Source organism: Furipterus horrens, unplaced genomic scaffold (genome assembly GCF_987537825.1).
Source record: "Furipterus horrens unplaced genomic scaffold, mFurHor1.1.pri manual_scaffold_1, whole genome shotgun sequence".
Lineage (NCBI taxonomy): Eukaryota > Metazoa > Chordata > Mammalia > Chiroptera > Furipteridae > Furipterus > Furipterus horrens.
In genome coordinates, this window is record NW_028327171.1 from 132871131 (window position 1) to 132894777 (window position 23647).

General features: G+C 44.4%; 1 protein-coding gene across 1 annotated transcript; it reads right to left on the minus strand.

Moving 5' to 3' along the window:
• Positions 1-3581: 3581 nt before the first annotated feature.
• On the minus strand, positions 3582-7558 carry CXCR4 (C-X-C motif chemokine receptor 4). The gene is made up of 2 exons (XM_090279527.1): positions 7444-7558; positions 3582-5153 (listed from the first exon to the last, which is right to left on the minus strand). The coding sequence occupies exons 1-2, from the start codon at positions 7480-7482 to the stop codon at positions 4107-4109; spliced, it is 1086 nt and encodes a 361-aa protein (XP_090135653.1). The 5' UTR covers positions 7483-7558; the 3' UTR covers positions 3582-4106.
• Positions 7559-23647: the final 16089 nt, after the last annotated feature.

The following is a 23647-nucleotide window of genomic DNA, read 5'->3' on the forward strand; positions in this document are numbered from 1 at the left end:
AGCAATATTGACTGATGGGGCACTCGTGAGGATCCAAAGTACAAACGAGTGTGCCTGGAATTCAGTGGGCTCTCACAAATATTACTTTCTTTCTGACTAAGTCAAATATAAGGAAGTAATTCCCTTTAATTAAGAGTGTTGATGAGTTGTGTTCTAGTTAATTGAACTGTAATATGTAAATCAGTTTAATCGTGGACCTGCTCCACCAGATAAACACCCAGCACCTGGTATGGTTTGGTTGAGCACCTTTATTTGTTTGATTTTGAAAATCTTTCCCCTTATGTACCTTCTTAACATTATGGATTTCATAAGTCAGGCTCTAAGCAGTTTGCATTTCAGTTGAAAGAAGAATTTTCAAAAGATTTTAGAAAAGTTTAATTGTTAAACTTAATAGGATTGATTTAAATTAATCCAAGTCCGTTGCAGACAATGGAACAATGGGCTGGTACCTCCTCATTCCTTTTTATGTTTTTTAAAAAGGGAGAAAAATGGGAAGTCTTCCAAACTGAGTCACAGGCTGTGGTGAGGATTAAATGAGTAAACATCACGGTCTTTAGGGAGACTGATTTTGGGTGGGAACTAGAGAATCTTCAGCAGTCACCCGCTACCATTTATTTCCCTTTGTGGGATGTCTTCTTAGCATGGCATGAGAGAAGAAAACAAACAGGCATGTTCATTACAACAAGGTAATGTTGAAATAAGGGTGGAAGAGAATTGTGTGAGTTGAGTAAGGGGGGAGTAAGAATGCACTGAAATAAGAATGAGTTAAGGAGGCTGAAGGGAGACCGTGGAACTCTTTCCAATAATAATTTCATAGAATTACACTGGTTGGATGTATCTTATTCCCTAATATAATTGTTATCACTCCACGGCCCTCACCTTTCAAAAGTGATCTCAATCATGAACACTATTGACACTTTGGGCTGGATAATTGTTGTGGGGGGCCTGTCCTGTATTCCCTGTAGAATGTTTAGCAGCATCCCTGTCACCTACTCACTAGATGCCAGTAGCACCTCAACTATCCCCCGCCCCCCTTGATAATCCAAAATGCTTTGAAAAGATTTGATTCAACTGCTTCATGGGCCCTCGAGTGTCCAACATCTCTCATATGCTCTGCTCATTGGAAGGTCATTCTTCTGACTAACGTTTGGATCTCTCCAGCACTGTCTGGCAGCCAAATAGAAATCTTAAAGTGGGCTAGGCAAATCCCAGAGTATAGCAGGCTGCAACGCCACATTCCTCAGTGTTGGGAGATGCTTAGATTATTTTTTAAGATAATGTGCATTTAGTCGCCGGTGGTCCTTGCCCTTCCTAAGAGAGTAGCACATGGAAATATGACAACTCAATTCTGTTTGTGGAGCCTTTATTTACTATCTAACAACAACCTGGGAGAAAGTCATGCTTAGTTGCATTATTAAAATAAAACCTGTAGGCTATCCTCTTAAAAGAACACCCCAAATTATTATTTTAATATAGGCATAACCAGAAAAGGAGGCTGAGAATTGCACTGTAGTGGGAGGTGAATTGCCAAGTGGCATTTTAGGAAAACAAAGGCTTTGCAAGATAAAAACATTTATTTTCCAGTTACAGGCTTAATGTTATTAACACAACTGTCACATTTATGCCATTATTGGCAGCATGCATACAATTTAAATATTTTAGCTTCCATTATATGACTGCATCTACATTACTTACCTTCAAGGGTCCCTTTCATAAGGGATGAGGAATGAGAACAATCAGCTACTTCATGCAAGGGTTTCCCAGCATTGGAGGACAAACCACGACCTAGGGAATGCTTTGGAGCCCCCTGGAACATGGCATGGTTGGGACAGAGAATGATTGGTGGGGGGCGGGTGTTCATGGCAGAGAGAACTAAGGATTTTTTTTCTTTTTGAAAAAGAGACACCCCATCTTTGTTCGAAGGGAGAATGAAATATCCATTAAGACTGGTGACACTGGGAATTTTGTTTCGGCTTGGTCCCTTTTGTTGTAACTCCAGGGCAGAGCAGAGGAATCCAGGGTGATGAGGTTTCAAGCCAAGATGTGAAAGAAAAAATTCCTTCTAAGGATTTCTTTTATTGTCTCCTCAAGAATAAATATTTATAAAGAAAGTTCAAGTGAAGGCTTTTACAATGGTCATGGTTTTAAGACTAAGCCTTTGAAAGGATCCGTGTAAAACTATGCTTAAATGAAGGGTGATCCAATTAGGCTTCCCAGGGAAAACGAAGAAACCTCAAGATAATTTCCTACCTAAAATATAATTATGTTCTCAAGTGGAATAGGAATACCACTCTGAATTACCCCAGGTCCATAGACTGCAGCAAAAATGCACAGCCAAATTGGATTCTATTTTAAGTAATTAAGTTATTTCCCTTCACAGGATCTATAATTTGCCTTCAACAAATGTGATTTGCCTCTGAAAGGTAGGACACTGCAATATTTCCTCCAAAATGGATTTTCTGTGCCAGAAACAATTACAAAAAGTAGACCAAATATTCCTTAATTTTCCTGGCTGTTATCTTTGAATGTATTCCTGGAGTGCCCTGTTTGTATTCCGAGGGAGAGAGGTATGGCTACTATAGTTTAGAAATTCTCTTTAAATGGGGACTGGAGCTGAAATTTACTCAAGGACCTGGGGCTTGCACAATGATAGTGTAAATAACTATGGGTGATGTTACATAAGACTCCAAAATCTTGTGTAAAATATGAGCAATGGGAAGCTTGCTTCAGTTAACCTTTCTTCTGAGCTCTGAAAACATCAATTTATCTGCTTGGTTGAACCCTTGAGGTGCTAGGTGTTGCAATAGATTAAGTGCTATTTGCATAGAAGATATTGTATGAGGGGTATTTTTGGCATGGTTAATTTTATAAAGAAAACATTCACTTTTGGCTTTATTTTCAATAACAGCTCAGCTGACTTATGACCAGGTGTTCTGGGTGATAATAGTGGGTAACGGTTAAGAGCAAGGACTGGAATGATAAATGGAATTAGCTCTTGGTATAACCCCCAGAAAAGTACAAGTTATGGGAAGTCTGAACCTTAGGTTCCCTTGTCTGGGAAAAGGGAATAATGCTCTCTACATGGAGAGGATTAGATGAGAAGTGTATCCAATAAGCATACAATGCCTGGCCTGGCACAGACCTGGACCACACAAGAAATAGTAGTAGTAAAATCTAACACAGTATTGTACACCTTTTCTTCTGTATGCACATTTATCCTTCAGAAAGATGATCTTTTGTAGGAGTAGGTACTGGCTGGACATTTTTAAACTTCTATGCATTAAAAGTGGTTAAGACTTGAAGTTTTGAAGTTATCTTACTTGATTTAAATATTGGCTGTGCTACTTACCAATGCCTTTGACTAAGCCACTTTGGCTTTCTATGCTTTGGTTTCCTGCTCCCTAATGTGCATGTAGTAGTAGAACCAGAGCCTATTGCAAGAGTTGTGACTAGGGTTAAGTAAAATATTCCAACTAATATACCCAGGACAGGACCTGGCATGCCATAATTTTATGTATTTTTATTGTTATTTTTGACTTCTGCCAGCTAAAGGAATGTCAACAGAAATCAGAACATAACACTAAGTTTTTCATGTACTTTTTATTAACAACTTAACACAAGACTGTACATTGTATGTGCTGGAATTAACCCACTCCTGAAAAACAAAACAAAAAACCCCCAGCATTTCTATACCACTTCAGGTTTTGGTTCTAAGTGCCATCTTCTGTAGCAAAAATCACATAGTGTAACCAAACAATTTAAGAACAGGAAAAGAAAATGTTCCACTGGAATGGAGAGATTATTTATACACAAACAGCTGAGGATCATTTCTAGCTTAAGTGATTCACTACACATCCTGGAATGTTCAGTGCCCTTTCTACAGTCTTACGATCAGACATATAGCAACTAAGAACTTGGCCACAGTTCTTGCCTAGACACTCATCAACATGAAACAAAAAAATATTTATATAAATAAGTCACAAACACTAAACACAAGAAAATCCAACAGTCAATAAAAGCTGTACATTATTGGTCAGTCTTTTATAGCTGAAAAAATGTGTAACTTAAAAAAAAGTTCTTTAATGTAAAAGTCTTTCATATCAGTGTTAGCTGGAGTGAAAACTCGAAGACTCGGACTCAGTTGAAACAGAAGAATGTCCACCCCGCTTTCCCTTGGACAGGATCTTGAGGCTGGACCCTCTGCTCACAGAGGTGAGTGCATGCTGGGCAGAGGTTTTAAATTTGGCTCCAAGGAAGGCATAGAGGATGGGATTTAGGCAACAGTGGAAAAAGGCCAGGGCCTCGGTGACAGAAATCCACTTGTGCACAGTCTTCTCAAATTCACACCCTTGCTTGATGATTTCTAGGAGGATGAAGGAGTCGATGCTGAGCCCAATGTAGTAGGGTAGCCAGCAGGCGAAGAAAGTCAGGATGAGGATAACTGTGGTCTTGAGGGCCTTGCGCTTCTGGTACCCCTTGGAATGGGACAGCTTAGAGATGATAATGCAATAGCAGGACAGGATGATGATACCTGGCAGGATAAGGCCAACCATGATATGCTGAAAGTGGAACACCACCCTCCACAAGTCATTGGGGTAGAAGCGGTCACACTCATACCTGTTTTCCCCTAACGCAATGTTGGCAAAGATGAAATCAGGAATAGCCAACAGGAAAGCAGGTATCCAGACACCAACATAGACCACCTTTTCAGCCAAGAGCTTCCTTGGCCTCTGACTGTTAGTGGCGTGGACGATGGCCAGGTACCGGTCCAGACTGATGAAGGCCAGGATGAGGACACTGCTATAGAGGTTGACGGTGTAGATGACATGAACAGCCTTGCACAGAAATTTCCCAAAGTACCAGTTTGCCACAGCGTCAACTGCCCAGAAGGGAAGTGTAAGGACAAAGAGTAGGTCTGCCACTGACAAGTGCAGTCTGTACTTGTCTGTCATGCTTCTCAGTTTCTTCTGGTAACCCATGACCAGGATGACCAATCCATTGCCCACTATGCCAGTCAAGAAGATGATGGAGTAGATAGTGGGCAGAAAGATACGGTTGAAATGGGCGCTTTCCTCCTGGAAGCAGGGTTCCTTTATGGAGTCATAGTCGCCTGAGCCCATGTCCTCCTCTGTGTAGTTATCAGATGGGTATATCTGCAGAAGAGACAAGGGAATAGACATTCACTTTCAAGTTCAGCAGGCATTCCCCAAGTTCAAAAAAGTACTTCTGGTATTTTAAGGAAGCAATTTCTAAGACCCAACTCAGCCCAGCCTTCTGCAGAAAATTCTGCTCCTACTGAAGCACTTTTTTTTCATGTCCTTTAATTGAAGGAAATAAAACTGGTGCTGCAGAGGCAGTGGTACCTCAGGCCACGACAAGGTAGCGGATGGGGCTGACATGGCAAGCCACAATTCTGGCCAGGGGTCCTATCATAGTGGGAGGACCAAAAACCACAAAGATAGCAGGAGGTGGCAAACATCCCAAACACCCAGTGCAAGCATTTCCATGGCTGGCCATGCATTATTCTAGAATTCTATAACCCTCCTCCCAACCTTCTCCCATAGTCACTTCAATATATCCGTCTTTAGTAGAGCTAATTACAAAATTAGTGGTTTAGAACAAAAGGGCGCGGAGATTGGGAAGGTTTGAAAGTCGCATTTTTGCCAACTCCTCTGCCCCGCCCACTAGAGGTAAAAAAAAAAAAAAACCTCGGAGGTAAAAAACCAAACCAAAACAGAGGCCACTCCTAGGAGGCGTAGTGGTGGTGGTGTGGGGGGCGCGGGGGGGGGCACGCATCGGGGTTAGGTTCTGAGGAGCTGGAGTTAACTTTCTGTTTGAAGATGTGCCAGGGAAGGGAATAGGGGAGGAAGGAGCGTGGTGGTGGGGAGGAGAGACCAAAGACTCCTATTCTAAAGCACAAAACTGTTTTCTCCCACGTTTGTCACTTATCTAAACACAAACCGTTCTGTACTTCAAGCAACATGTACTCGTGAAGGAGAATGCAGCCTTAAAAGTAAAAGGTGAGTATGTTAGAAGTGAGCACACCCGTTTCTCGTCCCCTCAGCTGGCGCTCCTCAGGGGCGTGCCTCTTTCGCCAAACCCACATTTATCACTTCGCGCGTTTGGGACGTTAAAGAGCCCAGCATTTTCCTGGGAGGGGAAAGTCACAGGGTCTGCACCCGTGGTTCTAGCCCCGAGTTTCATTTCCTCATCCTCCCAGGTCACTTTCCACTCCGCTACTGATTCAGTTAATGAGGTCGGAGGTCTGCAGCTGGACACCTCCAGGCGGAGGGCGCGCTGGGGGCCAGGTGGTCCAGCTCCGACCGTCCCGCAGCCGCCCACCATCTCGGCGCTCACGCTCATCGCCCGAAGGCAGCGGGTCCCGGGGTTTTGCCCCGCCTCGCGCCAGGCTCAGTCCGACAGAGTGCAAGGGAGAGACTGGGCGGCTCCGCGGCTAGCGCCTTTGAATTGCGCGCCTCTATGGGAAACAAAAAGCCTTCCTAGTGAGGGGGTTTTCAAAAGCCTCCAGGAAACCACCGACGGTTAAAAGGCGCAATTGGGCTCCGTGAGAGCCAAACGGTCTTCCCACTTGCACCTGCCAGTCTGAGCTGCGGCGGCCAGCAGCCCAGGTGTCCTCCCAGACCCTTGCTCCACCCTCTCGTCTCCGCCGCGCAGACCTCGGGGTGGGGTGCTGCTGCGCTGGGACTGCTTATACTCCTTTGGCCGCTGCGCTATTCCAAGTTCCCGAATCGCAGGGCCCACTAGAGGCGCTTCGGGCGCCCTCGAGGTCTCTCTCTCAATACCAGGGCGCACCGACCGCTCCCCAGCTGCGGCCAATACTCAGACCACGGAGGCAAGCAGTGCAGTGCGTTCGCCTGCCGTTCCTTCCCTCCGCTCACTATGCCGGGATACTGGCCCAGATCCGCGGGCCGCGCAGAGTTGAGCGAACACGCGCCCAACGGTAAGAGTGGCTTCTAGGCGCCTTTGCCCGAAGTTAATCAGGGGCGCAGCTTCCCTATGGGAACTCAGTCCGGCGGCGCGGCACTCCACCTCTAGATTCAGATCTCACGTAATTTGCACCTAAGAAACCCCTGTGTAGTCAGAGTCCTGATCTAGAGCGCATGTCTTCTTGCACTAGTGCACACGATGTTGTTTGCAAACAGCGTGCAAGCCCGGCGCACGCCGCAGGACGCAAGTGATAGTCACACATGCAGCAACCAAAACAGCTGTTTCAATCTTCTCTCCTTGGCTTATAGAGAAAAGGATTTCAATCCTACCCCATACCGCCATGTAGCCATGCGCACGAAAACGCCTTTCCGTGCCCCTTCTCCCAGACACCGGCACCTCCAATGTTCTGGACGCTTCGGCCCGCTCCGAGAAGGGATGCGCTCTAAGTTCAAGTGCTTGTACATTTAAGAAAAAACAGGTTGAAATTGGACTTACATGGAACCCGTCTGTGGTGACCGCTTGCTCTCCAGCCATCTTGGCTACCGGAGCACCCAAGTTCTTGTGACCAGTTTGTTACCTGCCGCCGCAGCCAACAGCCTTTGGTTTCTGGCCGAAGCTGGACTTTTATAAAGACACGCTCTGCGGGCGGCGCATGCGCCGCGCGGGCGGGCGGGCGGGGCGGTGAGGAGGAAGGCGGGGTGGGGGTGGGGGAAGAGGGGCCGCTAAGCCCGGGAAGGCGCAAGGGTGGGGCGAGGGTTACGAACTCGGCCCGCCCGCGAGGGTAGGCTTTGGAAGCCCCTGCTCTGCTGCTAGTTACTCGCTGTCACCTCGTGAGTCTCCAGATGGGGAGAGCATCCCAGAGGCATCCCCAACTTGGGAAAGCGGGATGGGTCCGGAGGGATGTGGAAAGCGCGGGCGACCGAGCCGTCCCTGTGTGGGTCATCCATTTTTGCTTACGTGGATGAACTTCCAGACCCGGGAACGCTACAAATGGAGACACTGAGGTCCAGAGAGAAGTGACTTGCCAGTTACCCAACCAGCAGGCGGCAATGCTGGTCGTGGGGTCCAGCATCTGAATCCATTCCCTCCTCTTTCAGCAGATGCAGCCCATTCAGAAAATAAAATGAGTAGGTAGATCCTTTTTTCAGAGCACAGCTGTACATAACAATACATCTACACTCACAACAACAGTACCAGGGTCAGGTTTAGACAATCAGGAAGCACTTTAGAAGAAAGGATGATTTGGCATAAATTTGGAGGGAGACTGTGCTTTGTATGTGCTTTATTTTAAGAGAAGTAGTACTTTTTGAAACAGATCACAAGGCCCCCGTGCGGAGGAAACACGAAGCAGTCTCTCAGAGATGAAATGACGGAGCTGGACCGGGATTCCTAGCTGGCCTGGAACTCGGACCTTCGGACTCGGCGTCCGGCTTCTTCCCTGGCTCTACGCGCAAGGCGAGCATTGGCACAGTTAAGGGATTAGACTGAAGAGCTGGGCGGGGTGGAGTGGGGATCGGGGCTGGACGCTTAAAGGAGTCCCAGACAGGCTGGGGTTTGCAGCGCGCGCCCAGACAGTCCTTTCGAGCCTCTCACCACTTCCCGCCGGCGCGGAGCCTGGGTGGGGCCGAGAGGGAGTGAGGGGCGGGGCCGGGAAACAGTGCGGCTGCAGAAGCTGTGGCCGCAGGAGTGACGGCAGGGACTAGGGTGCGAGCGGCGATTCTTCTGCGAGGCAGACCCCAGACCCCTCACTCCGGGACGGCCCCCAAGAAGAGGATTTGCCCAGACTGGCTCCTAAACGCTACGACCTCCCTCCCCGTTTTCTTCCAGATAAAACTTTTCAGTATGGAGATGTCCCAGAGGTAGTCCGAAGATTGGGAACCTTTTCTCTACAGACCATTTCCCCCTGTCTTTTGCCTGGGTTCCCTTTAATGTTTGTCGGTGAAGGTCCTCATCTACTGAAGGCTGACAATGGTTTGGGTTCAGGAGGCGGTACTCTCAGAAGCTGCCAGTTTAGGACACAATAATGAGATAAAAGTCAATCATAGTAAATATTACATTATGTAGAGTTTTTTTAAAACGTCATAAAAGCACTTTTACTTTTATTTAATCATTAATAAAACGTCAGGATTTACACATTTGCATATAATAGGTAGGACAGGCATCCTAGCCTTTGAAGGACCAGATTTTCAGACCGGTTCCATGACTTGCTTTTCATAAAGCCTGGTAGCGGCAGAATCAAAGTTTTGACCCAGTCTGTCGACTGCATTGTACCTCAAATTCTTCTCTTAACAATTGCTGAAATCTGAAAGACTGAATCTCCCAAGCCCGCCCAAAAGGGAAGAGAGGATGAATCTAGAGTAAAATGATTTGCACAATAAATATTTGATTGTAGACAAAAGAAAGCTCTTTCCTTTATCAGAAGACTCTCTTTTAAAAGGAAGCGGATAATTGAGAGAACAATGGAATGCTGTTTGGTGACTATCAAATTAAGTAAAAAAAATTTCAAAGAGATTTGATAAGACCAACTGTCTCTCCCTGTGGCTGGTGGGAATGTGGATTCGGATAGTCGCCCTGGAAAGCACTCTGCATTCAGCAGGAAGCTTAGAACAGTAATTCCACCTATGGGAACTTATTCTAAGGAATGTGAATTTATGCCACAAAGGTATTTATGGAAGCATTATTAATAATAGTAAAATGTCTGAACAGCCCTAAATGTTAATGGAATAGTTGAGAAGATTTTGGTACATTTGTATGTGGAATTCCATGTGGCCATTGCAAATGATGTTTGTGAAGAAGAATTTTTAATGACATGGGAAAATGTTTGTGAAATAGGTTCAAAAAGCAGAATTCAAAACTGTGCATATAGCATAATCTGTTGCGTAAAAATGTGTGAGGAAAAGATTGGAAGGACAACCAAAATGCCTATAGGAGTTTTCATTGGGTGCAGAATTATATATTTTTGATTTTTACTTTCTTCCTTGCATTTTTCTGTGCTTTCTAAAATTTCTATATTAAACAACTATTTTTATGTTCAGTAAAAGTCAATAAATAAATAAGTTAAAAAGAAAATAGAATGCTACCCTTCTCATACCTTTCTATTCCTAAAGTATTCACTAGGTAATAATGGCATTTTCCATAATAGTCCTCTTTTCCTCTTTCCAAGGAATAGTCTTCCTTTATTTTCCCCTGGGCCAATCCTACCTAAACTTTCTCAAATACTCCATGATGTTGTTGAAAAGAAAACAAAAAATTCAAACATTTATTGAGTGTTTGTAACGTGTAGCCGACATCATCCTCGACAACTCTGTAAGACATGTACCACCTCTACGCCATGGGTAGGGAAACTGAAATCCAGAGAGGGTGAGCAACTTGGCTGTGACCACACAGTGAGGATCTGTACCTGGCCTATCTTCTTTCTCTGACTGCTGCGATTCACCCTCTGAAAGCTCCCTCCTCTGAAAGGTCATTTGCATTTACTTCTATGCTACTTTGTGTGGCATCTCTGGTGGCATTATTCACTTTCTTAAAAATGAGTGTATGTATGCCTCTTCTCCTCCTCTTCCCCAAATACCCTGAATGCTCAGATTTCCAACTTGCAGCTAACCCACTGAACAAATAATGGGCTCTCTAATCCTTTACTGAACATTTGTGTAATGAATTAATGGCTTTCCTGTGTGGCTTTGGCAACAACACTAGGCTTAGAGGCTGTCAAGGCTTTGGCAGGGTCCCCAAGTTCTCACACTGGCTTTAGCCCAGGGACTAACTAGTCTTGGCCATAGTTTGGAGGGGATTCTTACAAATCCAGTGACACAGTGACAAACAATCTGCCACCTCCTGTTGCTCGCTCTGCAGCTGGTTGATTTGTGTGTGAGCGTGTGTGCATGTGTGTGCATGTGTGTGTGTATGATAGAAGTTGTGCCCTGTCCCCAGATAGGCTCGAAGCCAGTCCAGGAGAAAGCTTAGGGGCAGACTTCCTCCCGATGGTAGATGGCAGGTGGCAGGTGGCAGTGGCATTAAAGGCCTTCTGATTGTACCAAGTCCCTCTGTCCCCTCCCCTGTCTCTTAAAAGAAAAATATCTATTTTTGTTTCTGAAAGAAGGGGGAAAAACCTTCTTTAATGGCAGTAAGGGATACTCAAAGGGACCAAGTTAATGTATTCCCAAGTGATAAAAAGGAGGCTGTTTCCTAATGGGCATGGAGTTATAGCAAAGGGCTACAAATCTCAAAGAGACAATGCTATAAAATGTCAACTATTTCCAGCCCGGTATCAGGTGGAGAAATGGTGCCCCACCCCACTGAATCCAACCCCACTACTCCTTCCTCAACTCCTGTCTCCAACAACAAGTGAAAATGATTGGAAAATAAACCTAAGCCTTCCGTCTTGTTATGTACCAATTTGGGAAAATCATTACTATTTTTCTGGGTACCTAAACTGCCGTATCTTGAATTTCTAAAAGATGACTTTATTAAAATGAGATTATTAGTGATAAGTGTATCAGTCAACAAAATTTCCTATACATAGAGAAAAACTAGACTGGTAAACATAAACACATACAGCCAATTTAGAGTCAGCCTAGTAAGTCATTTAAACAAAGCATCCACCTAATTAACAATACAATTATCATTACTTGACTAATTCCACTGCCAAAAGGATGCATTTCTCCCAAAGTTTGGTGTGCTCATGTGTCAGGTGGATCTGATGAACAACAATAAACAGATTCAACGGTGTTACTTCAGAAATTATGGTGCCAAACTGAGGAAAAGGGCATGACTTTAGGAAATAATTGAGTGAGAAAATTGTGTTCTCCATGGAAGAGACTTGTCATTGTTTTCCTTAAACTATTAATTTATTCGCAGTGACCTCAAGCAACTATATCACAAGAGGAAGTCCCTAGAGCCCTGTGGACAGTTTGCTTTATAAAGAAAACTATACATCCATGGCAGAGTCAGAGTGCTCGCAGAAATGTGGTGATTTGAGATTTTGCTGACATCATTCTACCAAGAATGTTAAATTAGCAGAAGGATAAGTGTGTGTGTGTGTGTATGTGTGTGTGTGTAGGTAGAGGGACCCATGCAGTAGTGTTTCATCATGAACAATTTTTAGAAATCCAAAGCCACCATTTTGTCCTTTGAGCTACTTGTAGATCTAAGGCACAAATGACAAACTCTAAAAATCTGAAGGTATTGTAAATGAACAAGGCAATAGGGAATGGTAGGGACCATGGAGAACTGAAGGGTGCTTGCCCTGTCTCCTCCCCTGTCTCTTAAAAGAAAAATATCTATTTTTGTTTTTGAAAGGGGGAAAAAAACCTTCCTTAATGGTAGTAGGGAATAATGAAAGCGATAAAGTTAATGTATTCCCAAGTGATAAAAAAGGAGGCTATTTCCCAAGGGGCATGTAATTGTAGCAAAGGGCTACAAATCTCAAAGAGACAATGTTATCAAGTGTCAACAACTTCCAAGTTGGTGTTAAGTGGGAGAAATGGTGCCCCACCCCACTACTCATCCTGGGCAGGGATTGAACCCTCAGTCTTTAGGTTTACAGAATGATACTCCAATGAACTGAGCCACACCAGCCAAGACAACATTATCTATTTTAAAATATAGGCTCATATGTATTTCAGCTGCTGAAATATCTTTTTTTGTCAGTGGAGAGCTTTGATTAACCAAGCAAATGGCTTTCTCCACCATAATCCACAGAAGTGAGGTAAAGGGAAATAGGGGCTGAAAGTGTGAAATGTTCTAATTGTGGGGCAGAAGAAGGACATATGTGATGGCGGAAGGAAAGAAAAGTAATAAAGCTTCTCGTATGTGCCTTGAAAGCCCCCTTCTGTAGTTACAGAGACTCAGATCCAGGGATGGAAGAGATCTTCTAACCCATTTGGTCTCTATTCCAAGGAGTGCCTTCTACAACCACACCAGGTAGTCCCGCCTCTGAACACTCCCAGAGATGGGCAGACTGTCATTCAGAAAGGGAACCCATCCATTCATGGGCAAACCTGATCACCAGACAGCTCTTTTCCCTAGGCATGTGCTGGCCCTATTTTCTATCTAACTTAGCTACAGCCTAGCAGATAAGATGCCAAGAAAGGAAGGAAGCCAAGGAGAGCGTCAGCCAAAACCATCCTGAGGCTAAAGCAAAACCTGCCCTTCACGAGATGCTCATTTCTGCAGCCACAAGGATGAGTCTAGTGAGAGGCCTCTTTGTTCCATTAGCAAGTTTGAGAGAGGAATCAGGCCAGGTTAGGACTTCTTTTCATAAAGAAAGTTATCTCCAAACATGGAAGATTTGGGAATTAAATAACTCCACAGATTTAGTGCTGGACTTTTTAAGGCCTCCCAAACCTTTCAGATGTACTTGCTGTGGAGAGAAAATGTGGGAAAGCAGCAATAAAACATGGACACAGGCTATTAAAGAGTGAGATTAACCTCATCTTTGCTTTGCATTACATCGGGGGAGCCAGATTAAAATGTATACTTGAAATATTGTCTGAAGTCCCATGCCTAAATGCGTCCTTCTTATCAGGTGCTGACACCTGCCTGGAGAAAACATTGTTTTATCATCTAGCTGTCCCTCCTGCCCTTCCAATCAAAAGCCTGGTGAATTTCCTGGAGTCCCTGTAAATTGGGGATGGCTCTGTGTGGGAGTGGTTTCTTTTGTAAACAAAGGAAACAACTGTTTTCGGAGTTGCTTAAAAACACCAAGGTGGTGAGTTTCAGGTTTCCATCCTTGTTCTCCCACTATCTTATCCCTGTGGTTAACAAGGTGTGTCATCAGTTGCTGGGCTGTTTTACTCGGGCCCGATTTGCTGAGTGCCGCCCTGTGTGGCCCTGCTTGTCTTTGACAGCCCAGGTAGGGCAGCAGCCGTCAAGTGTCCTGAGTCTGCCCCGTTGTCTTTCTGTGATTCAGGAATTAGCTCCCATGTAGATGGTTGTTGCTTGTTGGGGGTTAGATGAGAATGACCTCTGCAGCGACACTTTGAACAACTTGGAGCAACTTGAATGAATCCTTTCCACACACAGGTCTCACTTGCATGTTCAGATTGCTGAGAGCTTTATCTTTGATGATGAATGGGAAAATGGAAGGGAACTGGGAAAATTCCAGTTCCATCTTCAGGCTTCTCCCCAAACTGATTTAAATTAGGCTCCTCACCACTGGATAGGAGTTTGTGCCCTGGCTGGTGTGGCTCTGTTGGTTGGAGTGCCGTCCCGTACACCAAAATGTTGTGGGTTTGATCCCAGTCAGGGCACATACCTAGGTTGCAGGTTTGATCCCTGGTCGGGGCACGAATGGGAGGCAACCAATTGATGTTTCTCTCTCACATAGATGTTTCTCTTTCTCTCTTTCTACCTCCCTCTCTCTCTAAAATCAATACACATGTTTAAAAATTAAAAATAAACTGGCAATTTGCCAGGCTAAATTAAAAAAAACACCCTCCCTCCTTCAACCAAAGCTCCTCCCTCAATCCACCAACCACGCCCCCACACTCACCTCATAACCAAGCACTCCAGAAACCCACATTTTCAGTTATTTAATGTCCCAGCAACTCCTTTCTCCTGTGTCATAATGCCTGCCCTGTGCCTCAGCCTCAATTCTAGAAAGGGGAAGGCTCACTTGGGCACTACCATGAGTTTTTATCTAGGCTTGTTTGAGTTCAGGTGCTGAGGGTTACTAGACTGGCTTCCTGGTACCTTGTAGATAAAGATCATCTCTACCCTTTTATGCTAAACATAAACGTTTAATTGATAGATGCCATGAGAAATCTCCAGAAATCTTCCTTGAACGCATGAATATACCCAATATCTTTCTTCTGCTCATTCTCTACCATCAAGGGGGTTTCGTTGAACTTTACTTTCTATAGTTTGTAATGTGAAAACCAGCTTATTTTCCAAATCTGAAAAAATACATGATTCATTATAGTTTTTCAAACTTCATGTTTTATTTTCCCCTTGAAAAATCTGTGCTTTACCCCCACCTTGAATCAGAGAGAACCACTTAGAATGCTCTGATCTTCTGACCTGTTGTCTGAAGCCTCTAGCCCCACACGTTTGTTGTGTCCATGTGCAGAGTGAGCTTTCTTGAATGAATTCTACAGAATAGTTGAAAATGGGAGCCTGAAAGTCATCCACATGAATCAGGAATTGGCAAAAATAAGCCAATACAGTAGTCCCTTTCTATATTGTGGTTCACTTATCGCGGCCTCACTGTATCATGGGATTTTAAAAAATATTATATTTAATTATTAATCGTGGATTTTTCTCTATATTGCGGGATTTTGCGGTACCGTATACATACGTTGTTAAAGTTACATAGGTTTAAGAGTGTAGAATATGTTTAAGAATGTAAGTAGTGTTTATAAAAGTGTGGAAAATGTTAATAAGGGAGTGGGAAAAGTTAATAAGGGACTGGGAATGGTTTATAAGTGTGTGGGAAGGGTTTATAAAGCCTTAAAATATATATAAATACTAAAATAAATGTAAGGGTCCTACTTCACAGATTTTCACCTATTACAGGTGTGTGTGTGGGCGGGGATGTCTAGAATGTAATACCTGCGATAAGTGAGGGAATACTGTACAAGGTAAAAGTCCTATGTGTCCCCGCCCCCCTACCCCCACTGTCTCATTTTGTTGTAAGTTTGAAGAACTCTCTTCTTTTCTCTTGAGAACAAGGGAAGTGGGTTTTAACTGTGCAAGCCTTCCATTTTCTGTGTCACTGGGGGGAGATGTGTGTGTACATGTATCTGTGTTTCTTCACTGGCTGGAGGCAGAATCATGGGTCCCCTAATCTCCCTGGTCCTGAGTCCCCTTCCAGAATTTCCACAGAGGCTGAGGCAGTCACAGAATAAGAGGCATGCCTGTCTCATGATAGACACCTCTTCTGGAGGCGAAGATTGTGAAGAGCTACAAAGAATTCTGCCCAAGTGGAAAGCCGAAGGCTGTGTCCTGGGAACTGGAATAGATGGGTCTCCCTGAGCGTGACTTGGCATTAAGGGAGTAATGGAAATGTGAGTGGGCACCAAGTGAGATGACAGTGTAAAGCAAGGAGCTCTACAGACTCTGGAGTGCCAGACAATTATCAGGGAATTCTATTAACTATTTATCTTGCAGGATCGATACGAAGATCATACAAGGTAATCTAAAAGGCTACTTTGTAAACTGAAATAACATTAATTAAAAGTTCATTATTATAGAGCTAGAGCCCTGGCTGGTTTGGCTCAGTGGATTGAGCGTCGGCCTGCGAGCTAAGTGTCGCTGGTTCGATCTTCCAGTCAGGGCACATCAGAGAAGGAAAACTCTGACTCCAAAAAACCTCCGCTGCCTTGCGGCATACCTCTTCAGGGGAAAGGCTAAGGGAGTAAACCCCGACAGAAAATCCGGAGCCGGAGTCCCTAAGGCGGTTTGACGTTGTAGTCAACACCGGCAACTCCTGCGGCGCACCTGAAGCCAAGCTGTATTGACTCCGTCTTTCCCTTGGACCCTTCAGCTGCGAAGAGAGGGGGGGTCTGCTGCATGGGCAACAGCAGACCCTCCATATCACCCTGCCCAGGCTCTGTAGCTTCAGCTTCACTGGAGAGGACACTCCAGCGTCATCGCAAGATGTCGATTCAACACGGGAGGAGACAGATACCGTGTCACGCCCGAGTTGGACTGCACAGCCATTCTCGGCGGTGCAGATAGACTCTTAAGAAGCTACACCATCGTCTCTCGAGACGGACGGCTGCCTCCAACTCCATTATAGAGCTACAGTGCTTTAATTAAATCTAGGTGAAGTGTAGGATGAAGGCAAATTTCCACCTGCTGGGGTTTCATAAATCACAGAGACCAAATTTCAACCTGAAGCCCCCAGCCCTGCTGTGAGAGGTGGGGGAGATAATGAAATGAAAAAGTCTGCCTCTGGGGTCAAATCAAGGTTAGTGTGAAGGCCTCTTGGAGCAAAAGTAAGTTCCCTCGGATCTTATCCTCTGCAGATGTGGAACACACACTCTCGCACTGACTACGGTCTGTCCCACAGCATTTTATTAAAATTTTTTTTATTTCTCTTTGTGACCCAGCTTCTCTTACTTCAGTGGATTCTCTTCCTGCTCTTTCTGGTTCCTTCTGAGCTCCTTCTCTTTTACTTCTGAGACCTCTTTCATTCCCTTCCTTCCTTCTTTCCACAAACTATTTTGAGTGCCTATATGTACTGTGCAGAGACCCGCTAAGCCCTGGGATAGATGTAAGATGAATAGCATGGAGTCCTTGGTCTTGAGACATTTGAGTCCATCATGGGAGATGATATAGGAACATAGATAACTGTAATACTTAAAGTCAGAGCAGGATGGACAGTGTAAGCAAAGTAGAAACAAGGGCCACTAGGGAAGGAGGAGGTCTTTCACACAAGAGATGCATATGAAGAATGGGCAAGGTTTTGACTGGGAAGGAATTGGGCAGGAAGGAGGACATTCTGACAGTAATAAGGAAGCATGAACAAAAGGTTGGAACAAGAAACAAGGATCAGCCAGTTTGATGCAGTCTATGTTGAGGTTCTGTCTGGAGCTACAGCATAGGCAAAGCTAAGAGGTCTGGACTTTATTCTCTAAAATAGCAGGAAAATTGTAAAGATTTTGAGTTGGAGAATAATATGGTCAGAGCTATGCTGTAGATAATTAATGTGTAAGTAGAGTGTAGAATGTATTGGAAGGAGGAAGCTGAGGTGGAGAGAGCAGACAAATCTATCTGACTGTTTCAGGCAATAGACTGTAAAGGTCTGGGCTAACTGGACAGTGATGGGAATTGGAAGGAGGCTAATGTGTAGGAGAGATCTTATGGAACTAGCACCTGGTGAGCCATTGACGTGGGGCTGAGGAGGAAGGATGAGAACAGGGGGACTGGAGTCTCAGGTAGGGTGTGATGACTTGAGGTCAGTGGGGAAGGCTATATGAGAGGGGACATGATGCTGCTGAGAGAAAGTCTGAAGACTTACCCTTTTATGGTTTAAAGATTGGGAGTTGGTTTCTCACCAACACCTGCGTTTGACTTGTGGGCTTTTGTGCATCACAGGGAGTCCAATGATATCCTGTTACTGATGTCATTGGGTGACTTCATCTCTTTGCACATCTTTAAAAGATAATCATCAGAGGTGGCAAACTTGTCAGACAAAAACATAGATTTCAAGATCCTTCCCTTATCCTTCTGAGGCCTCTGCCTGGGTATGCTTTGGAGTTCATTCTCTGGGCTAGGACACTTAGGTTAGATCAAAGCAAATCAATATGTGGCACTGAACACAAATTAGAACTGGTTACTGTGCTAACAGCTGTAGGATAAGAGGCAGAAGGAAAGAAGTGACTGTCTTCAGAAACTTCAGTAAGAGTTCAAATCAAAATCTGTATATAGTAACAGTTCAAATAATGTTTATGGTCATAGATCGGATCAATTATGCAATAAACAAGAAGTTGACAGCACCCGCCTTCTCAGACCTACAGAATCAGAATCACCAGGGTTGGGGCCCAGTGGTTCTGAGGAAGGAGTCATTTCAAACCAATATACCCAGGGTGAGCTTTGCAGAAGAGATGGAATCTGAGCTGAGCCTTACAGGAAGGCCATAGCACCACAACACCACTGACACTTTGGTTGGGATGTCCTACCCATGACACCTAAAGTTGAAATAATTTCTGTGCCCCTTTAAATATATATATGTGTGTGTGTGTGTGTGTGTGTAATTGATTTGAGAGAGAGAGAGGAAGACAGAAAGAGAGAATGAGAGAGAAACATGGATTGTTTGCCTCCCATATGTGCCCCAACTGGGGACTGAACCCTCAACCTGGGTATGTGTCCTGACTGGGAAGTGAACTGGCGATCTTTCAGTGTATGTGACGATGCTCCAACCACTGAGCCATACCAGCCAGGGCATAATTTCCAGGTTCCTTAACTACAAACAAAATTTTTAGCAGAACATTGAAAATAACTCGAGTTGTACAATTGTGCTTTTATTTGTAAATTTTCATTTTTAAGGAAATAAGTGCCCTTTGTTTCCAGGCCTTTATTCCATTATAATCATTTCTTTGCTGAGTGTCCAGTCTACTTTTGTGTGTCTTACTTTGCTTTTCAGAGTGGCTTAAGGCTGGCCCTGGATCTAAGTTGCTATAAGAAGTTTATTTTCAGATTTAATTTCTCTTTCCTTCTTGACCTCAGATTACTTTTCTAGCCCTTTGCTTACTCACTGGTGGCTCATTTCAAACACTGTCACAATTCCACAGTTGGTTTCTTGGGGAGTATTTACTGTTTAGAAGCTTTGATCCTGACAGACTGGCACATGCTGGTTTGTAACCTTTGGGCAGAAGACCCCCAGGGAAGGTATTGTAAAAGGTCCAGCTATTCTCAAGTTCCAATTCTTACCTCAGACTGAGTAAATAATGCACTATAACTTTTCAAAGGGGTGTGGAGGTTGTTGTGATTAATAAAATAACATTTATTTGAAATTGTCTTAAAATTATAGCTTGTTTTGGTTTTGTGTATGTGTATGTGTTTAAGAATGTTCTTCACTGCCCTGACTGGTGTGGCTCAGTGGATTGAGTGCTGGCCTGTGAACCAAAAAGTTGCTGGTTCGATTCCCCGTGAGGGCACATGCCTGGGTTGCAGGCTAGGTCCCCATCTGTGGGTGTGTGAGAGGCAACCAATTGATTTTTCTCTCTTACATCTATCTTTCTGTCATTCTTTTGCTCCCTCCCTTCTCCTTTTTCTGAAAATGAATAATATCTTTAAAAAAATTTTAACATAACATAAACAATAAAATATAATTTAAAAAAAGAATGTTTTTCATTAACAGACACTAACAGTCTGACCAGCTTTCATCTAGTGATTTATGAAACTCTGTGGTTGTTAAAAGCGATCTTGTTTGGTAAAAGAAAGGAAGCCATAGTTTTTGTCTGCTCCCCAGAGCCTACCCCTGCTGGGGCTGCCAGGGAGAGAGCTTGGGAAATAGCAGATACAGAATTGGACAGGAAGAATATATCTCTGTACACTGGTTACTTACTACTTGACTTGCAGAAGTGAGCTACCAATCAAGAACCAACCAAATGAGAGGGCTGTTACTTGGGAGGCAGCGTCCAGGTCCTCTAAACCTACCCCCACTCTGAGCAGGGATCCCTTATGGAATCTTCTGGAAGAGTGAACATCTCCCTTGGCTCAGGGCCCTCACACAAAGGGAGCTTACGCTTAAGTTAAATTCAGATCCTTGACCCTTTCTCTCAATTGTTTCTGATTTGGTAGATCTGAGGTGGGGCCTTTGGCATTTGTACTTTAAAAAATGCTCTGAGTGTGACTCTTACATCAGTCAGAGTTAAGACAGAAGATGCTATGAAAGGACAAAAATACTCCGTTGCGATGCTTTTTGTTTGTGAAGTGCTCACTAATGCATGAACAATGTCATGGCAAGGCTCCTGCAGGCTTAATACTGACGCCCGTTTTCTTATTTCTCACACCCACCCTGGTAGATAGATCCCTATTTCAAAAAATGAGTGAATTAGGGCCCAAGGAAGTGAAACCAGTGTGGGCTGGGGAGTGACAGTTGAACCCCAATGTACAAATGAAACCAGGGAACACTGGGTGTGACGAGCCCTTGAGGAGGGATAAACAGTCATGTTCTCGAACCCACAACTGAGATTTGCAAACATAAAATTGGCACTAACTTAATGGTAGGAGACTTATAGCTGCTGAAATCAGGGGAGGGGAAGTGCTCTTTAAGAAGCTCCTGACACACCCAATTCCTCCATCCACCCAGTCTCCCTTTGGCAGAGCAGAATCAGTTAGCTTAAGAGCTTGGGCTCTAGAACTAGGAGACCTGGGTTCACTAACCCAGCAGCTCTGGGCAAGGGACTTGATGTTTTAGGGCCTCAGTTTCCCCATCAAAATGGAGATAATGCAGAGTGGTGCCTCCCTCGTGGTGTGAGTCCAGCCATCAACGTCAACATTCTGTGCCAGTCCTGGGCTGGGGATTTCATGTTCTAGAAGCTGTTAGAAGCCCATGTTGAGGATGCAGGGGAAGGAGGGGGACAAAAGCATCAGATGCTTGCATTATTTTTTATGAGAAGTATAGGGAGGCCAGCCAGATGTTTGCATGCCTTCTCTTGCACCCCACAGCAGGTGGTACTGCACTGGGTTCCCCTAAGGCTTGTGTTGAGCAGAAAGACAGCAGTCACCATTCCTTATGGCTGCGCCAGTGTGTGGGTGGCAAAGGGCTGCTTCCAGTGCAGCAGCCCACCCCTCATGTTTCCTGTCTAGTCCTGAGGTGTGAATGTCTTATTAGGAGACTCTTCTTTTGGTCACATGGATCCCTAAGATCCCTGAGACTTGGATGGTTTGAAATGCCACTGAGATGTTCAAATCTGCTCCCAGATGGGCTCTGAGAGAGGGATGGCTCACATAGTGAGGCCAATCACATCATGTGTCATTGTCCACATGGGGCCTTGTTGCCTTGCATGCAATGACATCTTGGTCTATGAGACTGTAAAGGTCTCTAAGCCTGTAACCTCCAATTGACCTTCTCCTGGGGAGCAGTATAACTAGCATGCACCTGTCCAGGGTTCTTATTTGAGAAATGAGTTATACTTTTCTGCTCAGTCTGTTCTAAGTTGGAGTAAAATGCCACCACCAACAGTCCAGGACTGCCTAGCAGCTAGGTATCCAGAGATATGCCTCCTCTCTTCCAGCCTCTCATTTTCCTGGCATGTCCTTCAAGTTCACATTGTGCAAACTGGTAGGAGTTGACATTAAGAGCCTGCTGTGTTTTATGCAGCATATGGCTGCCTGCAAGGTGGCACATTCTGCCTTGGATATGAGGAAGGGAGGGGCATATTTTATACCCCCAACTCCATTGTTGTTTATTACTCTTTGTTCCTCCTTCACACCCCCTTCTCAGACAAATAATTTTGCTCCTTGATTTGGATAACTCTGTGGATGAACTGTAAGAGAGCAGAAACCAAGTCCTCTCTACTGTTGATAATTATAGATCTTCTTCTCAGAAGTCCTCTCTTTTTGTAAATACTTACCAGGTGCCCCCAAGTGCCAGATGATACTTGTGTGCTTGGTAAAAGCATGCAGGTAAGAAGAGTCAGAACCAACAACTCCCCAAAGGGAAGAGGTTTCTCCATTCCCTGAGTTACCATATTAAATGTTCGCCCTGGCTCACTGGCTGAAATGAGTCAGTGGTCCTTTTAGAATTCCTTTTAGCTCAGTGTTTCAAAGAAGTCTGTGACCGAGATTGCGATTCTTTTTTTTTTTTTTTTTCTTCACTACAGCTGACTATTTTGCATTTTCCCAAGTGAAACTCAGCCTGTCTTTTCAGGTTTTGAAAGAGTCAACACTTCAAAGTTGAGAAGGGGGAAAAACCCAGCTACCAAAGGGAAGCCTGAAAGCTTTTTTTCAAGTGTAGAAAACTCAGATTCTAAAACTGAACTGAGGGGTTTGCTGTGTGCAGCTTTCTAGTGGCTTGGATTTTCTCTAATTCTCTTCTTTTTATTTATTTTTAAGTCCTTACCTGAGGATATGTTTATTGATGAGAGAGAGAGAGAGAGAGAGAGAGAGAGAGAGAGAGAGAGAGAGAGAGTACCTCCCATATATGCCCCAACCAGTGATCGAACCTGCGATCTTTTGGTGTATGGACAACACTCCAACCAACTGAGCCACCCTGGGACAGGGCCTAATTCTCTTCGTTTTAAAGGGCATCTCATCTTCCTTCCAGCTGCCATCATTTTCTTAGTATCCCTGACCTCCCACAGCCTAGTTTTTTATGACTTATCCAACAGCACCTTTCTGATTCTTTTCATCAAAGGCGACTGTCCCAGCCATGAGTGTCTCCTCGTTGACCTCTCACCGGCACAGCTTATGGTGATTTTTCTATGGGGGATGGGTGTTATCCATCCATTCTGGGCCACCTTCTGCACTGATACAAATCCTTCTCATCTTTGAGCTCAGCTCTAATCCAGCTAGGTAGTTAAAAGTTCCTAATGGATATTCAGCTCCTTCCTTCCTCAAACATTTACTGAGCATGGACTGCATTCTAGGCCCTAGAAACAGGGATGCAGTAGTGCATAAGGCCAACCAGGTACCCAGAGAAGTGCACAAGCACTTACAGTCCAATCTGCATCAAACCCAGGAGGGCTTCCTAAAATAGGTGACTTCAAAACTAAGACAAAATGAGTAAGTTAACCAGGTGAAGTGAGTAAAGAGGGAGAGCGTTTTGTGTTACATTGCACTTATGCTATAGACATCTTCTTGCACTCTGCTTGGCATTACTTGTATTGTCCCATGTTGTTAACTTTAAGATATTGTAACTTCTTGAGGGCAAGAGTTTGTGGTACTTTCCCACTTATCCTTCTCAGGGCTTAGCACAAAGCTGATACTTTGCAAGGATAGAAACTAGCATGTATTATGACTGTTCTGTGTCCATTAAAGTGGTTGTTTATTGGCTGCTGAGTAGTTGTGTGACTTTGGGTGAATCTCTAAGTTTCCTCTGGACCTTGATTTCTTCATCTGTAGCATGAAGGGATTCCACTAAGGTGTCTTGTAGCTCTGTGACCCTTTTTTCCTGTGGTCCCTCAGGGCCATCTGGTTATCAGTGAGCTGGTATGAAGACAACTGCAGAAGGCATTTCAGGGTTAAGTCAGGAAACCCAACATGGAAATGAAACCACAACTCCAAATGCTTATGTGCTAGGTCAGTT

Coding starts and splice junctions, on each gene's coding strand:
- CXCR4 (XM_090279527.1), bottom strand. CDS start 7,482: ATGGCTGGAGAGCAAGCGGTCACCACAGACGGGTTCCAT. Junction 5,154..7,443: donor TCACCACAGACGGGTTCCAT/GTAAGTCCAATT, acceptor TCTCTTCTGCAG/ATATACCCATCTGATAACTA.